Genomic DNA, 15,338 nt, shown 5'->3' on the forward strand with positions numbered 1-15,338 from the left:
GATGAGGAAATACAGCGAGTGCTGGACGGAGCAGTGAGTGACAACAACCCCGCCCACATTTAAGAGGACTGTCTGAACACACCGAGGGTCTAGGTACCATGTCTGAAGGCTTACTGCTGGTTCCAAAGGTGCTGGACTGAAAGGGTTTGGTAGAAGCGGAGCTATTATGTGCCTCTTGGATAAAAGGTGAAACGTTGTCAAGAAACTCAAGCAAGTCCAGTTGCCTACGATGCAACACTTACAATTTCCATGACCTGAATAACTGAGAATCTTCACCAACCAGCAACCAATCCGTATCCATCTGTAGAAGATGCCACCTCTGTGTTGCTATGTGCCAGCATGGATCAAAAAGCAAAAGGCATGTGAGGCCTTTATTACTGAGGCATTTCTGGGTTTGAAAAGTATGAAAACAAGACTTGGTCAAATAGCTGTTGCGGTCCAGCCAGAAAGAATGACACAGAAAAATCTGAATCAGCACAACAAAAAATGTTTTTGAATATTTCTGAGTTTTGCGTGAATACTGGCTGTGTCTGAAATCCCTCACCACTCACTACATACTCCATTATATGGTGCGTTCACCATTTTGTAGCGCCTTCCAAATGTATTATTATCCCCTATACAGTGGACTCAAAGTATCCCACAATGCACTGTGAAAGGTAGTGTACAACCGATGGTCATTCAACAAGCAATTTTTTTTGCCATGGAATAAACTGTTAGTTTCATACATAGTTTTCTATTTCACACTCCTATTCTTGCTTCCCATAATTCGAATATAAATTATATATATATATATATATATATAGATATATATATATACTGTATGTATATAAAATATATGCTATTGTAAAATATTTCTGATTGTGATTTTGATTCTGATGAATATATTCTGTCAGTCAGCCATTACACAATTCAACCTTAATTTCTGCTGAATGCCTCTGTGATTTAACGACACTTTGCATAATTATAGTGTGTGCCAAAAAAAGGCAAGCAAGCATATTACAGCATGAATTATGATCTTTTCTCTAAAGATGATTTTATTAGAGATGCTAAACCCTCCTGCAGTCTGCACCTGTGAAAAATAAAATAAAATAAAGTAAAATGAAATTAAATAAAATAGAATAAAATAAATTTAAATTAGATTAAATTAAATTAAACTAAATTGAATAAAATAAAATAAAATAAAGTAAAATAAAATAAAATAAGATAAAATAGAATAAAATTAATTTAAATTAGATTAAATTAAATTAAATTAAATTAAATAAAGTAAAATGAAATAAAATAAGATAAAATAGAATAAAATAAATTTAAATTAAATTAAACTAAATTGAATAAAATAAAACAAAATTAAATTAAATTAAATTACATTACATTAAATTAATAGTTGATAGATTACTGTGTGAATAAAATAAGGGACATATTCCAACAAAGTTTTCTTTATTTATGTTACACTTTTTATCATTAGCTTGAACACATCTGTCCATTCAGAAGTTTTGATTATGGTTCACACACGGGCATAAACTGAAAGTCTCTGATCAACAGGACAAATTGTGTTTGCAAAATTTTCTCACATTCACAAACATTAACAACATGCAACAAAAGCAAATATTTCCATCAAACATCACAACTTGTGGTCAAAATAATATATTCTCATATATAGTCGTTACTCAGTGGAGCAAACAGCATGCAGCTGTCAGTATGAACCGGTTCACTCTTGATTTGTGTGACATGCCTGTGCCATTTAATGATACTTTACATAGTGTGTGCCAAAAAAGGCAAGCAGGCATATCATAGCATGAATTATGTCCTTTCCTCCAAAGACGATTCCTGCTGCACTCTGCACTTTATATTTACACATTTTTGAGATGCCCTGCTCAAACACAGTAAATAAGAGAACGTGTTCTTCATTCATTTTATAGAACTGGCCTCCTTGACCTGCGTTTGCAAACATGAACACAGAGCTGGCATCTCTTACAGATGAATAAGGACTGATTGCTGACTGAAGTGTTGTGCAAAGAGGTGTCACGTGGCTGCACTGAAGATTTATTACTGAGGTACAGTAATTTCTATCAGCTCTGAATAGCTTTGTTCTTTTTGTTTAATGCCGTTAATTCAATATTTATGAGATCTGTGCTGACTGTTGTGATAAATGAAAACCTGTGACACATCTGCAAGAGGGGACTTCTGCTGTGAGGAGGAGGTGATGATGAAGATCAAGAGTCTTTTATTGTGTGTCTTAGCGATGGAGATAAACTGCTAAGTGAGTGTTGATGTGTAGTTGTGATCAGACACTTTCAGTTCAGGCCTGTGTGAGCTATTTTTAAGATATGAAACCTAAATGTGTCCAAGCAAATGAGAGAAACTGTAAAATATAATTATATGTAATGATATGTAGTTTAAGGAGCTGTTAGTTCTGCTAATAAACTAAAAGGTGTCGTGTGCTGATAAATACCTGTGATATGAATGTGAGTTAATCAATGTGTAGTTATTAATTATAGTGAACAGCAACAGTGTTTGTTTACAGCAGTGCAAGAGTTGCTCCAGTGGGGCGGGGTGTGGCAGCTCTCTCCGCCAATCAGCATCGAGCTTCTCCCGAGAAAGCGCTGGAGAGGCGGGACTTGCGGCGCCATCAGCCAATCAGCGCCTACCTTCCTCAGCGCTGGGAGAAGTTAGCACTCGACTGCCAGTCTGGTCCGTAGCCACGATGGATGCAATACCATGCCTTCTGTTCGTCCTCCTGTTCGGGACAAGGGTACAAGAAAATAACGGTAAGTGTCCTCAAGCGGGAAACAGTGAGTTGGGGTTGATATTTGTCGCGTGTTTCTCGGAAGTTACTCTCGCGGGTCCGAGCGGTGCCGCCAGAAACGCTCTTTGTTCAAGAAGCCTGAAGAAGCAGAGTGTGTCTAACTAAGATGGCGCAGGGTCGGCGGCCAGCCTGCTGCTGCCTGTCTGAGGAATGTTTATTGTCTGGGGGGGAAAAGGAGCACGGAGCTAAAAGTCACATCGGGCTCCAAAGGGCCGACGGCTGTAGCTCGGGAGCAAAGCTGGCCTCTGCCCGGCTACATTTCGGGCACAGCTTTGCGTTTGTGCTGTGCCAACAAAAGAGTCCCGAGGAGCGGTGCTCAGTTTGGCAAAAACAAAGTTGGCAGCATCACTAAGTCGATGTTTGCTTTTTGTCAAACACTGGTTGTTCATTTACTTTGCGGTCGGAGCGTGTCCCCGGGCAGCTCTCCTGGAGTTAAACTGTAGAAGTTAATGTTACCTGAATGCCTCTGTGTAGTTCACGGGTTACCGTTATCTCAACATCACGGTTGTAACTTAGTCATTATTCTCCTAACATCCCACGGCAGTGACGTGTAGCTCAGCGGGGTTTGTGTACAAGCTGTGGAGGAAAGTAGCCAGGTGAAGCCGTCACTGTTTCCTCCAGCTAGTATTTATGCTCCAGTCTAAATGTCCCATCTGCATCCTCGTTAATGAGCAGTTGGAGATGTTAACTGGTGGTTTAACTTCCCATTTAATGCTCTGACACTGCAGCATCACGTTAGCCTGCTAGCTTTAAATCTGCTGCGAGCTGCAACAGAGTTTGGATATTTTTAGTCAAGGTTTGCAGCTGGGGGAATTATCACAGTTTCTCTCCTCAGCACAAACTCAAACTGTGGCACATTTTCATGCAGCTTCGCCCCATTGAAGTCCTTAAACGCACCATCTAAACTGCACATCATTTACAAAACTCGACTTTGAGCATAGCTTTGCAGAGACAGTGACACAGTGTGTTTGCAGCTGAAATGTTAAAAGCACTGTACATAGACAGGAGTCTCCTAAAGATGGTGAGTCTTGTGTAATGGGGTGTTTATGGTCACAGATAAGCTGTATTGAATTGGATTCATCATTCACAGCCTCTCATTAGCGCTGCAACCATCCATGCCCAATGCACTGAGGTTTTTATTTCTTATTCCTGCAACGGGAGCTGCGTCTCTTTGTTCCAGTGGTCAGCACATTGCAAACTGAGAAGCCTCTGTTTTATCATCGATAGCCGATAGTGTTTTCTTCCTATTGACTCACAGACTCACGCGTTTCCTTTGTGTGACATTCCTTTGTGTGTGTGTGGAGAGACAGAAAGAGAGAGGGAGATGATGAGTGGAGGAGCATGCTTTTCAAACGGCATACATAAAGATCTCATCAGAGCCTCCCCATGCCAAAATCAGGGTCGTGTCCTCATATACCCCGTCGCTGCCTCGGATGCAGGCTGGTTATTAAATTGATATGTTGGCTCAAGGACACACAGGAAGGGAGGGAATTCTGCCGTCTTTGTCCAGCAATGGGATTGTCATGGCGTGGGTCCATGGTCGGAGCTGCATCATTTACATCAGAAAAGAATCCAATATTTTACATGCAGTGGTATGTTTACGTGTATAAACACAGAATCAGTGCAGCACATTTCAGATGAGTGAAATAAATAACCTAGGCTGCGTATCATATTTATATACATCCACAGATGATTTAATCAAACAGCACCAGGTGTTATTGACTCTCTAACGTGTCATGTTGCTGTTCGGCGTTCAGCACCACACCCCTGCAGCTCACACACACTTGCTTCAGCAGCAGCATTCACATACACAAAAGCACCCGCACACATCCGAGTGCTGGCAGCGGGCTAAATTGGGTGGTGTCACTATTACTCTCCTCATCCTACCAGCCTCAGTCATCCTCCCGCCTAATAGGCTCTGTCCTCGTGCTCTGTCACTAGTCGTCCCCCCCCGCCTCCCCTCGCTCCCTCAGCCCTCCCACCCTCCAGTTTCATTTGTCTGCTCCGAGTCTTGTGCTTCTCCCCTGCCCCCTCCAGGCGTAGTAAGTAAACGGGCCGCATTTAGCTGGAGTGGCTGGTATAAAAGATGAGTGTTGTGTCAGCACTCTCAGACTAATGCAAGCCACAGTCCAGGGAAGGGCTGTAATGGTCTGTGCGTTTGTGCCCGACCATCGGGGGTCACGGTTTGGTGCACGTAGCCATACACACAGAATGCATGGTACGCAGATTGATGTGTATAATGCTGAGCTAAGTTCACAAGTGCAAGCTCCACCTAGAAACTTTTATGCCATTAGCAACATGTGCTGATGTTAGCACAACAAGCTCATTGGCGTGCAAGTCAGCCACGCTACAGCGAGCCCAAATTTAATAGCAAAAGTAGAAGACCTGCCTGCGGGTTTGAGGCCGTGAATTTGCATTTCCTAGGATTGCAAAGACACGACACACCCTACTCTGCTATACTCTGCTTCTGATTGGCTCACCCTGACAGTGTTACCCAACCTTAACCAATCTCACTCCCCATGTCCAAAGGCCCAGACACACCAAACTGACTCCAGAGACTTAAACGCCTCAAAAAATTGCACATGAACACACGGCTAAGACTGAAGCTGACCAACCAGCACGTTTCTGTGCCTGCGTTGGAGGCAATAACTTTCCACGCCAGCCGACGGCGGTAGCCTGTATTCTTCATTCAAACAAGGGAAACAGGAAGACCGTCTTGATGCTAGTTAGCCAGTTAGCACATTAACCACGCAATACAGTGTTGATAGATTCAAGCATGTTTACTGTGTGCCAGTGAACAACACAAACTATCATGAAATGTTCAATGGAGGCTAAAGAAAAGTAATCTGACCTTATGTAACAAGTTCGTTTCGACCTCACTCCCTCTGGATATTAGCGCTTCGTTTACTTTCCTCACTTCAGCGTCTTTTCTCGTGTGCTGAGCTGAACTGCTAATCAAAGCGATTTCATATACAAATGGGCTCAGCCGGCGTCGATCAATGAATTGGCTGGAAAAAAAGCCGGCAGTGGTGTGGGTTTTGGATGCTCAGTGAAGGCGCAACGTTCACCGGTGGCTGACCAACATCTTGGGCCTTTAACCTGACCAATCAGAGGGAGAGTAGGGCGGCTCGTCCCTTTGCAATCCTAGGAAACATAAATTTCCTTCTCGGTCACCTACAACAGCAACGTAAAGAGAGTTGTGTAGAACAGGAAGACAGTGTGTCAGTGTTGCTCCACTGTTGAAGGTCTGCCAACGGAAACGCATCCAACATGCTAACGCACATTCGACTGCATCACTCAGACGTGACAGTCAACACTCCTCCTAATGCACAAGCTTTAATTCTTCCATCATTTTGTGTTTTTAATTTAATAGAATAAGAGATGCTTTTCAGTTTTAAAGCCTATTGCGACCTGTTACCTTGAAAGTGCGTGTTCAGTGTTCTATAGAAGTGTTGCTTATTTTTCTAATTAAAATAGTTGACCTCAGTTGCCAGTGGGCAAAATGTCGCCTCAGTCCCCCGCCAGAGGATTTTGTCTGTCTGCTCTGACACTGGCACTGCTGTCTGTTCATAATAGATTTAAATAAACGTATCCTCATGCATTTGGGTTTTTCTTCCCGCTGAACTGAACTTGCACCGAACCGTGACTTCAGTGTGCCGTTACAGCCGTCCCAGTCTGTCCTGACTGTCCCAGACAACAGAGGATGTGACGGATCGCTTTGGGATGTCGTGTTTTTCGGCTCCTCTTGCTCTGGTGTTGCTACTGGTAATGAAATTGCCTGATAACTTTTATTTTAGGGACATATATCCTACAGTGTGTCCCACTTAGGATGCTGCAAAGTGTACACTCTAACAAAGATGTTGCAATGTTTTGGCAGTTTGATTGCAAGAAAGGAACAGGAAGTGACACGTGCAGAAACTGCAACGAAGTGCGTCACAGTCATGGGAAACACTTTTCTCATTTCTAGTGTCACTTTTTGCTAAGAGATGCATCACTTAATTTAATCTCCTCTTTTTTTTATTGTGTGTTAACGTGCTGTAGTAACAATGATCAGGTTATTGGCGAATCACTGTCACATGTTGTGGTTGTAAACATGTCCCAGAAGGCCAGATGAGCCCTTATTCCAGTTTTGGGATACGCCACCTGAAGTATTAAACTTAAAACTGAAGGGATTAGGCAATTAATCGATTAGTTAGTTGACGTACAATTACCTGGCATCTAATTTGTTAATTAAATCTCCAGTTTCCGGCAGCATTTTTTACACTTAATAGTAAACTGAATGTTAGGGATGCACCTAGCCTCGCGTCACCAGGCTCTTCACGTACGGCGAGGAGCCTGGTTTTCATTCACTCTGAATTTTGTCTGGATTCTGGTCCCGGTCTAGAGAGCGGATCCAGGATTCACCAAAGTAAAAGTGTTCACCAAAGTAAAACTTTAAATTCTGGCACACCATCGATTTACAATAAAAGAAAAAGGTTAACTTAATGGCTTGGGGCTTTTCTTGTAAATTATATTCTTTAAATGAAAACGTTTCACTGCATTTTTATTAGCTTGGTGCTTTTATTTTGACGGAAAGGTGCATCCATCAAATTCCGGATCCTGTCTCTCTCGCCCTGGTTCCGGTTCCTTACCAAAACGGCCACTAAACGGCCCCAGACTAGGATGCACCATATGACTTATTTGCAAATATGCCAATATGTAACAACTCATGACGGATAACTGATACCGATATCCACATATCCACTTCTTTCCCACCTAATTTTGAAGTTTCTTTTGTAGTCTCAGTTACGATCATATTTGGGTGATGGTTTACATGAGCACAGAGAAATCAGGTTATTCATATTTCCCGTACACATCCCAGTTTCTTTCAGAGTATTCCAGCATCATATTCAGGTTTCTCATAACCGAAATGTGGTGTTTACACGCCGAAAAGCCTGACCATAAACTCATAAAATCATGTCCATGTGACCTCACTTACAATGATTGAGTTTTGTGATTGATTATTTGAGAAAAGAATCAGCAGATTGATCTGTGATGAAAATAAGTTGCAACCCAACTCCACTTCTTCTGATAATATAAAGCTTCAGGTGTATTGTCACTTGTTTTCTGTTCCTGGTGACCGCATGCATCGATTCAAGCAGCCAGAAACCAAATATTGATTATGAATCAGGTATCTCAGTCAGTGTAGACATGAGTGAATCGGGCAGGTTTTTCATCTTTAAGTTAAATGTCATGTCCCACATACGATTAAAACAAAGGCGCTAACGTACGTGTTAACTCATTCATCATGTGTATCATGGCTCGACTAAAAACCCTGCATTTTTTGTCGCATGCTGTCTTTTTGAAGCGTCTCTTTTTTGTCTTTCTCCAGTAGCATTCAGAGTGAAGTTAGCAGTAGTTTAAAGTGTCAGCCGGGGATCACGGCCAGTCACTGCTACTTTGAAATGTATTATTAATGCAGTAAGATTCATTGAATCCTCCGGAGATGTTACTGTACGCTGAAACTGCAAAGGAAAGTGACTGATTGATGCAGCTTAAAGTGGTCTGTAGCCTGAGTAATTGAAACCAGAGGGTTTTCTCCTTCAGAAAAACAGCAACAAATCAGGAAGGAATATTTTTCAGTGAGGTGATGGTCAGGGGATTTTTCATCAAGGCCACTGTGGGAGCTCTGCTTTCTCTTTTCTGTATGTTGTGTTTTTTATCTTGATACTGTAAAAATCCCACAGAGACTGCAGAGAGTCCATGTTTTGCGCTTACTTTCATCTGCACCATATTCTCCCGAGCTGCTGGGGGCCGTTTCTGTGTCTGTTTTGTGTCGTACGAAAATGCTTGTGTAGCGTTGTTTTTCTGGGTGCTGTGTGCCGCTGCTGTCAGTACTCGCGGTGGAGGAATGCCAGGCATGCGGGTGACCCTGGACGCCCGTTGTCCCGGCCCAAGGAACCACGACTAATTTGAGAGGTTGTAGCCATGCCAGTGACCATCGGATTCAAAGGCACCAACGCGTTAATGAATGGCCCCCCACTCTGCTCTCCTTCATGGGGAGGCCAGGGAATCACAAGCTGTACTGCTGATTCTATAGGGGTGGGAATCTCTGGGAACATCACGATGTGATTTGATCCTGTGGTTTCTAATCTGATTCAAATTCTTGATTTAGTGAAGAGAAAAAGGGCGCACAGATTTCAGTCTCTTGCTCCGGTATCGTGTGTGCCACTGAAATATGAAGCATAAATGGCAATTAATATAAATGGTCTGCACCCTTTTTATTTTAAAAAGCATGAAGTAATTAATTTAAAGCACCTCACAGTAAAAGAAAATACAGCGAGGAGCAGGCGGAGCTGCTTTGTGTTGTTATTAACGTTATGCCTCCAGCAGTGGAGAGCAGCCTTTCTGCTGCACTGAGCGGATGCAGGGTTTTCAAGGCCAAGCTCAGCACAGAGTTATGTTTTTCTCCCCTGTCATTTTTGTCAGGCTTGAACTGATCAGCCATCGATCAATATATGAAAATAGTTTAGTTTCAGACTTTGCTGTGGCCCCTTTGAGTTTGTATTCAGCATAATAGTACCTTATTATCAAAGTGAAATGAAGTGAAACAAATGTATACGTGGCACAAAAAGGCAGTTTAGATTTTGACCGTTACAAAATATGCTTGGCTGATGGATTTTTTTGTGTAGCAGTCCCCTTGGCTGGTGAGTCAACATGTGCATCCTAGAGCCGACGCTGTAACCTCCCCAGAAATGTTAGTACGTGTTGCGTCGAGGCAGGCGTCCTATGTTTATAAGCTGAAAACCATTTCCGAACAAATCTTGTATTTTAATTTCACAGATAAGAAACAATAAATTGTGAAGACAATAAAGCCTCCACAAAAATAGCATTTTAAGTCTTGTGTGTGATTTATCCTGGCTTCATATGAGCAGAGGAAATCTCAGCTAGCCGCTAGGCTAATTTATACAAGGTAAAATGCCATAGGCTTGTGCTAATAATGTTAGCATGTTGTATTTGTGGGGAAATGTGTCCAGATAAAGACAAGTGTTTGTCTGTGAATGCTGTGAGTTATAGTGAAGCTGATTTGTGTACTTGTGTTTGAAACTGTCTCTATTAAGCCATGTTTAATGTGTGTTTAATGTGTGTGTAGCTCTGTTCATTATAAATGAGTATTAGGCGAAGGTGAATTATAATTTCCTCATGATGTGTTTAATTTAATCCTGTAAAATGTAGTTTTTGGGGAGAAACTTAATACAGTTGTTTTCAGGTGAAATTTGTTGATGCTTTCACAACAATATAAAATAGATATTAGTGAGGGAGTTATGATAATAAAAAGCAATTATTTATTTTTTATCAAGTGAAAGGTTGTTTCATAAATTTGTATGATTGAATTTGGGCCCAGGTGGTGTAATGAAGGGCTTAATTAATTAGTTCAGTTATTGTTTTATAGTGTTCATGTCTTTGTTTCCCTGGCACAGAAACAGGAATAAATAACAACAAAAACAAAGCAGACATCAGTGTAAAAACACAGGTATCAGCTTTGGGACAAATTGTCATTTTAAAAGTCGGTATCAGCCTGGAATTTCAAAATCGGTACACTTGTATTTCCTGGTGTACTGTCTGTGCTGCATGTGCTGAATGCACCGACTTAAAGCTCAGTGATGTATTATTGTACTTGTGAGCTCAGTGATGTGAGACGGGGCAGCAACAAAGAGAAGTCGCTGGAACATTTCTTTTCTAGATTTGGATTTGTGTCAGAAAAAGTGCCCCCGTCTCAGACATGAAGGCTGAAACTCTCGACCAAACTATAGCACAGGATGTAACCCTGCGTGAACTCATTTGCTCAAATGAAGCGTATTTCACTGAATGTCATCATGCGGTTAAGTGTGATGCGTTTGAGCAACAATTTCAGTTAAGTGGCTTCATACTGAAAAGAGCCCTCTAAGGATAAAGGCATATAGTTAGCCAGTTTCTGTATTTGTATTGAGGCCGTGAGTGTTCTAATTTTTGTGGCTTTTCAGGCCGTTTAAAGGACGGCCAACAATGTTCTGCAGGTGTTGCAGACATTCAGCCCAAAATTTTGTCAGTGTCTTTCAAAACTCAGACAGCTCTGCACAGAGGTAAAGGGTGCAACCTTGAGTTCAAAGTCCCAATATTGCTTTAAAAGAATCTTCCACAGGGTGATTTGTAATGCAGACACATGCTCACAGTGGGATCTCCCACAGCGCCGCCATCACACCAAATGCTCTGATAAAAATAATCTCTTGATGCTACATGCTAATGTCTCACTAATATACTTACAGTATGCCAGCTCCCAAACTAATGTAGAGGTTACAGCTGAGATTGATTGCTGAATGACTCAGGTTATTACAGTAAGTTTAAATGCGTTCTTTAATTTCTTACAATAAGCTGATTCATGTTAAATTAGCGATGGAGGCGACTCTCTTAGATTGGTATGGTTTAGTTTATGTCTTTAGTTTCATACATGAAGAGAATCAGGAGCCGACAGCACCACTGTAGAGCAGAGCAAAAGAAACACCAAGTGCATTAATGTCAACAGCAGCTTTCAGAATTTCTTTCCTCTTGATAAAGTGGTCAGACAGACAGACAGACATCACTGCCACCATTTTCCTCCACTTTTAATTTAACAGCTCTCGCTGAAGGCGGTCCATTCCATTAACTTCTCTGGTGCTCTCCTCCCCTGCCTCCTCCACTGTCCCTGCTTCAGGGCTTCTCTCTGTACGTGTGTGTGTGTGTGTGTGTGTGTGTGTGTGTGTGTGTGTGTGTGCGCCTGCCTGCCTTGGAAGTGACGTAGTCATTTATCTGAGACTGCCCCGCTGCTGGGCCTGTTCAGCTTCAACCGTGCTGTGTAATGTGCTGTGTGTTCTCCCACCTCCCTCACCACCTGCCTGCAGGACATCATGTGTTGGATGAGCAGCAGCTTTTTGAAGCATCCAAGTCCCACACATCAGCATCGATAACTTCCCCGTACCCTTTTCCCGCCAAGTCGAGAGAGTCATTCTGGCCATCACTCTTTCATTCGAACTCACGTCACATTATCACGATATTTGCAATATTTCGACTTGTTGATATTATGACATCATACTGTTACCCACGGCAACAACGAGCATGGCTGGAAGCAAAATATTTCCGACCCTGCAGTAGTTCCAAAGAGGAACCGCTTTGTGGCGTCGCTCTGCTCATAACAACGAGTGGACGATTGATTGGAGCGCATGTAGTATGTTCGAGTTTGGGTGAAATGGAGCTTGTGAGAACTTGGACCAAGTCCAAGACAATTATAACCAAACCTGACAGACTTTCTGATTGTTAAGTCCGAACCTGACCCGAGCCTGACGCAGTTTGTTACCTGACATAGTTATTATGGACAGTGTGTAAATGACCATCAGAAGGCTGCTGTTACACACATTCAAACACACAACTCGCACGGCAGCGCAACACGGCACAGTACACACTGTTGCGTTCAGGCGTTGTCACATAAATAACAAATTCCAGCACTTGAATAGTCCACAGCAGCATGTCAAGTGGGCCGAACCCAAACAAAATGTTTGATTTGTTATCTGATTACTAGCCACGCACTGGTCCATACACGTAATCCTAATTAACCAAAACGCTCTCTGTGTGCTCGGTTCTCACCAAAACTGCCATAGAATCCAATTGAACTGGTCACCGTTCGTTTGGTCAGCAAATCTGCTGTGTCTGTACTGTGTTTTGGTGTCATTTAGGAGCACACTTCGGCTCCGCTGCTGTCTGTATCGGATCGCACACAATCTACAGATGTGTTCACATGTGCGTGTGAATGCTCCAACTTTTGCGGCACCGTTTACAGTACGGGATGTCAGCTGATCTGCTAAAATATCACTTGCTGACTGCTCACCAGAGGGAACTTATTCTCATGCTGACACTGTGGTGATGAGCTGCTCAATATATTGTAATCGCTCTGCTTCAGATTTTGGTTCGGCATCTTCTTTAAGTTTCTATTCAGCCCTGAAACCTCATTATCTCCATGAAATCTACTTTGTTCTTCTATCAGGCCCTTTGGCTGGTGAGTCAAGAAGTTAATTTTGGATGCTGCACATTAAGGAGCGAAGATGTAGTCATTTAAAGTTCCTTTGTCGTCTTTCGGCTTGTCTCAGTGAGCAGAGATTGAAAAGGGAAGCCACACGTTTGTTTGTCGGTGAAACCCACCAGCTGCACCACCAGATGACTGAGAAACAAACTGAAGGCTGGAAGAGGAAGAATAAACAAAGGAGAACCTTCCTAGGGTGTGTAAAGGGATGTTGTTGTACCTACAGTTCTGCACCCATCGACATGTCACAGTATATCATGATATCTGGTTCTCAGATGCATCTATGTTGGAGAGTGTTCTCAGAAACGCCCGATTTGGGGCGGTGTGGACCACACACAGGTTTAACCAGGCCGTCCTGTATGAGGTGCCGTAACAATGAGTTGGAGCATCCTTTCTGTTGGAGTGTGTTCGGCTCGTATTGAAGCAGATGCTCATTGTGGCAGACACAGCCTTGCCCTGTCTTGCTGGCAGCTTCATAAGGAGAGAGAGGCTGTACAGTAAAGTTGTCTGTGTTAGGAAACAGTGAAGAGAGAGGACATTTGGGAAATGATGAGGCCGATTGTTTTGTTGGACTCCTTGATCAAGGACTCTGCTTTGAACTCTGTCTATCGTAACTGACTGTGCGTGTATGATTGTGGGGGTGTGTGTGCATAGTGTCTGGATGGAGCAGCTGGCAGGGTGCTGGCTGTCTAACCTTTAGATCAGGCTGCTGCATATTTATAAGAGCAGCCGCCCAGACAGATGTATGGCCTTCTCCTCCCCTCCCATTCTCAATCTGTATGGTAGGAGCAAAACGGTGCCACAGATTTATTCCATCTTTTGTGATAAACAGCCGGGCTGCAGGCTCACACACGGTGTTCATGTGCACCGTATTCAGACGGTGAATTGCAGACGATGCAGCTGTCAGCAAATACTGCTTATGCTCAAGTGCAAATGCAACACAGGAGCAACACTGAGCGCCTCTGTGATCTGTGCATCAATTGTTAGGCTCCCTATATTATTTAGAGAATCAATGCACACACACACATGGAAGGACACACTAATACCTCCATGTCAGAGTCACACCACCATCCTGTCCTGTCCTGAAAGGGTGGCATGTTGCTGTACATCCCTGGTTACCTCTGCACTTCCTGTCTGTGATTCCCGTGCAAAACTGGCAGTTGATCCCCAGTCTGCCCAGTGTCAAGGACAGTGTGTTGCATCTGTTATAGTGCGAGCCACAGTTTGGTTTACACCACGTCGCTGAGCTTTGGCCCCAGCTTCGACCTGCGAGGACAAACAGTTCAGCGGGCCAGATAGCAGCCTCTGTGTTTGTGTGAGGGGGAGGTTCATCCGGGTCTGGGGCAGTGGGCCCCTTCACCCAACACACACACACACACACACACACACACACACATACACAGACAGAGCTCGCATCTGGTGTGGACAAAGGGCTGGCCATAATGGAGGTGGAAGGCGGTGGGGTAGATGGAGCGGGTGGGGCCATGACCTATGGAAATGACTCTGGGAGCTGAAAGGTCCGTCTGAATGAGGAGGAATCAACTCACATAAAATGATCTAAGGAACGCAGTGGGGGCAGGGCAACATGTGGACGGTAACGTGTGTGTGCGTGTTGGTATATTTGCTTTTACAGGGGGTCTATCATCTGGAGGTGGATGTCGTCTCGCCTTAAACACCACCCAGTGCAGGACACTGCAGTGAGGACAGTCAAACAAGCCCTCACTTTTTTTTTTTGCAGTGCATGTATATACTAGGCATTACAGTAAGAGTTTGTAAGAACTGCCTTCAAAATAAAAGCGACCTTCCTGTGAACAGAAGGCATTTTAACATCCACTCAATAACTCAGTCAGTCTGTCAATAAGCAATAAAATAAATATTAAATGATAAATAAAATGACTGATAATGTAAGAACTACTGCTGACAAACTATCTCAGATAAAAGTTGAATTGAGACCAATCTGACCGTACACCACCTCAGTGTCACTTGTACCCCTTTAGCGTGTGTATGGAGGTTTTTTAAACACGGAAAAACCCACTAAAAATATGTGATAGACACCTTTTCCGTCCGAAAACTGGTTAACTCGTAAATGGTAGAAATCAGCGTGGACGCTAGTAAAAATGTTACAGTGGTTACTTCTTTTTATGTATCTCTTACTGGCAGTGTCTCTTTTTAACCTCTCTAACTCCGCCAGGACGCCGACGTCCTTGCTCCCCTCCTCCTCTGTTAAATGGTATCTCCCAGGCGCACTATGTCATCAAACCATGTGATGTTTGGTATTGTTGGATTCAGGAAGCTCTCGACTTTTCAAAAATAACATTGTTTTTCTTTTATTTATTATGGATTTCGCACCAGAGCAGCCTAAACACACAAAGTCCAAAATCGCGATGAGTGGTGACAAGTCATGTCATGCCATTTTTCGACGGGAAAAGTTAAAGGATTACTCGCGATCTTATGTGGAGCTGTTAG

General features: G+C 43.0%; 1 protein-coding gene across 1 annotated transcript in view; it reads left to right on the forward strand.

The window, feature by feature from the left end:
• Positions 1–2,648: 2,648 nt before the first annotated feature.
• tgfbr1b (transforming growth factor, beta receptor 1 b) overlaps positions 2,649–15,338 on the forward strand; it is a 91,610-nt gene continuing 78,920 nt past the window's right edge. The window contains exon 1 of the mRNA XM_050056081.1: positions 2,649–2,765. Coding sequence (XP_049912038.1) covers positions 2,702–2,765 — 64 coding nt within the window. The 5' untranslated portion in view covers positions 2,649–2,701. The remainder of the gene's footprint in view (positions 2,766–15,338) is intronic.

Source organism: Epinephelus moara, chromosome 11, assembly GCF_006386435.1.
Source record: "Epinephelus moara isolate mb chromosome 11, YSFRI_EMoa_1.0, whole genome shotgun sequence".
NCBI lineage: Eukaryota > Metazoa > Chordata > Actinopteri > Perciformes > Serranidae > Epinephelus > Epinephelus moara.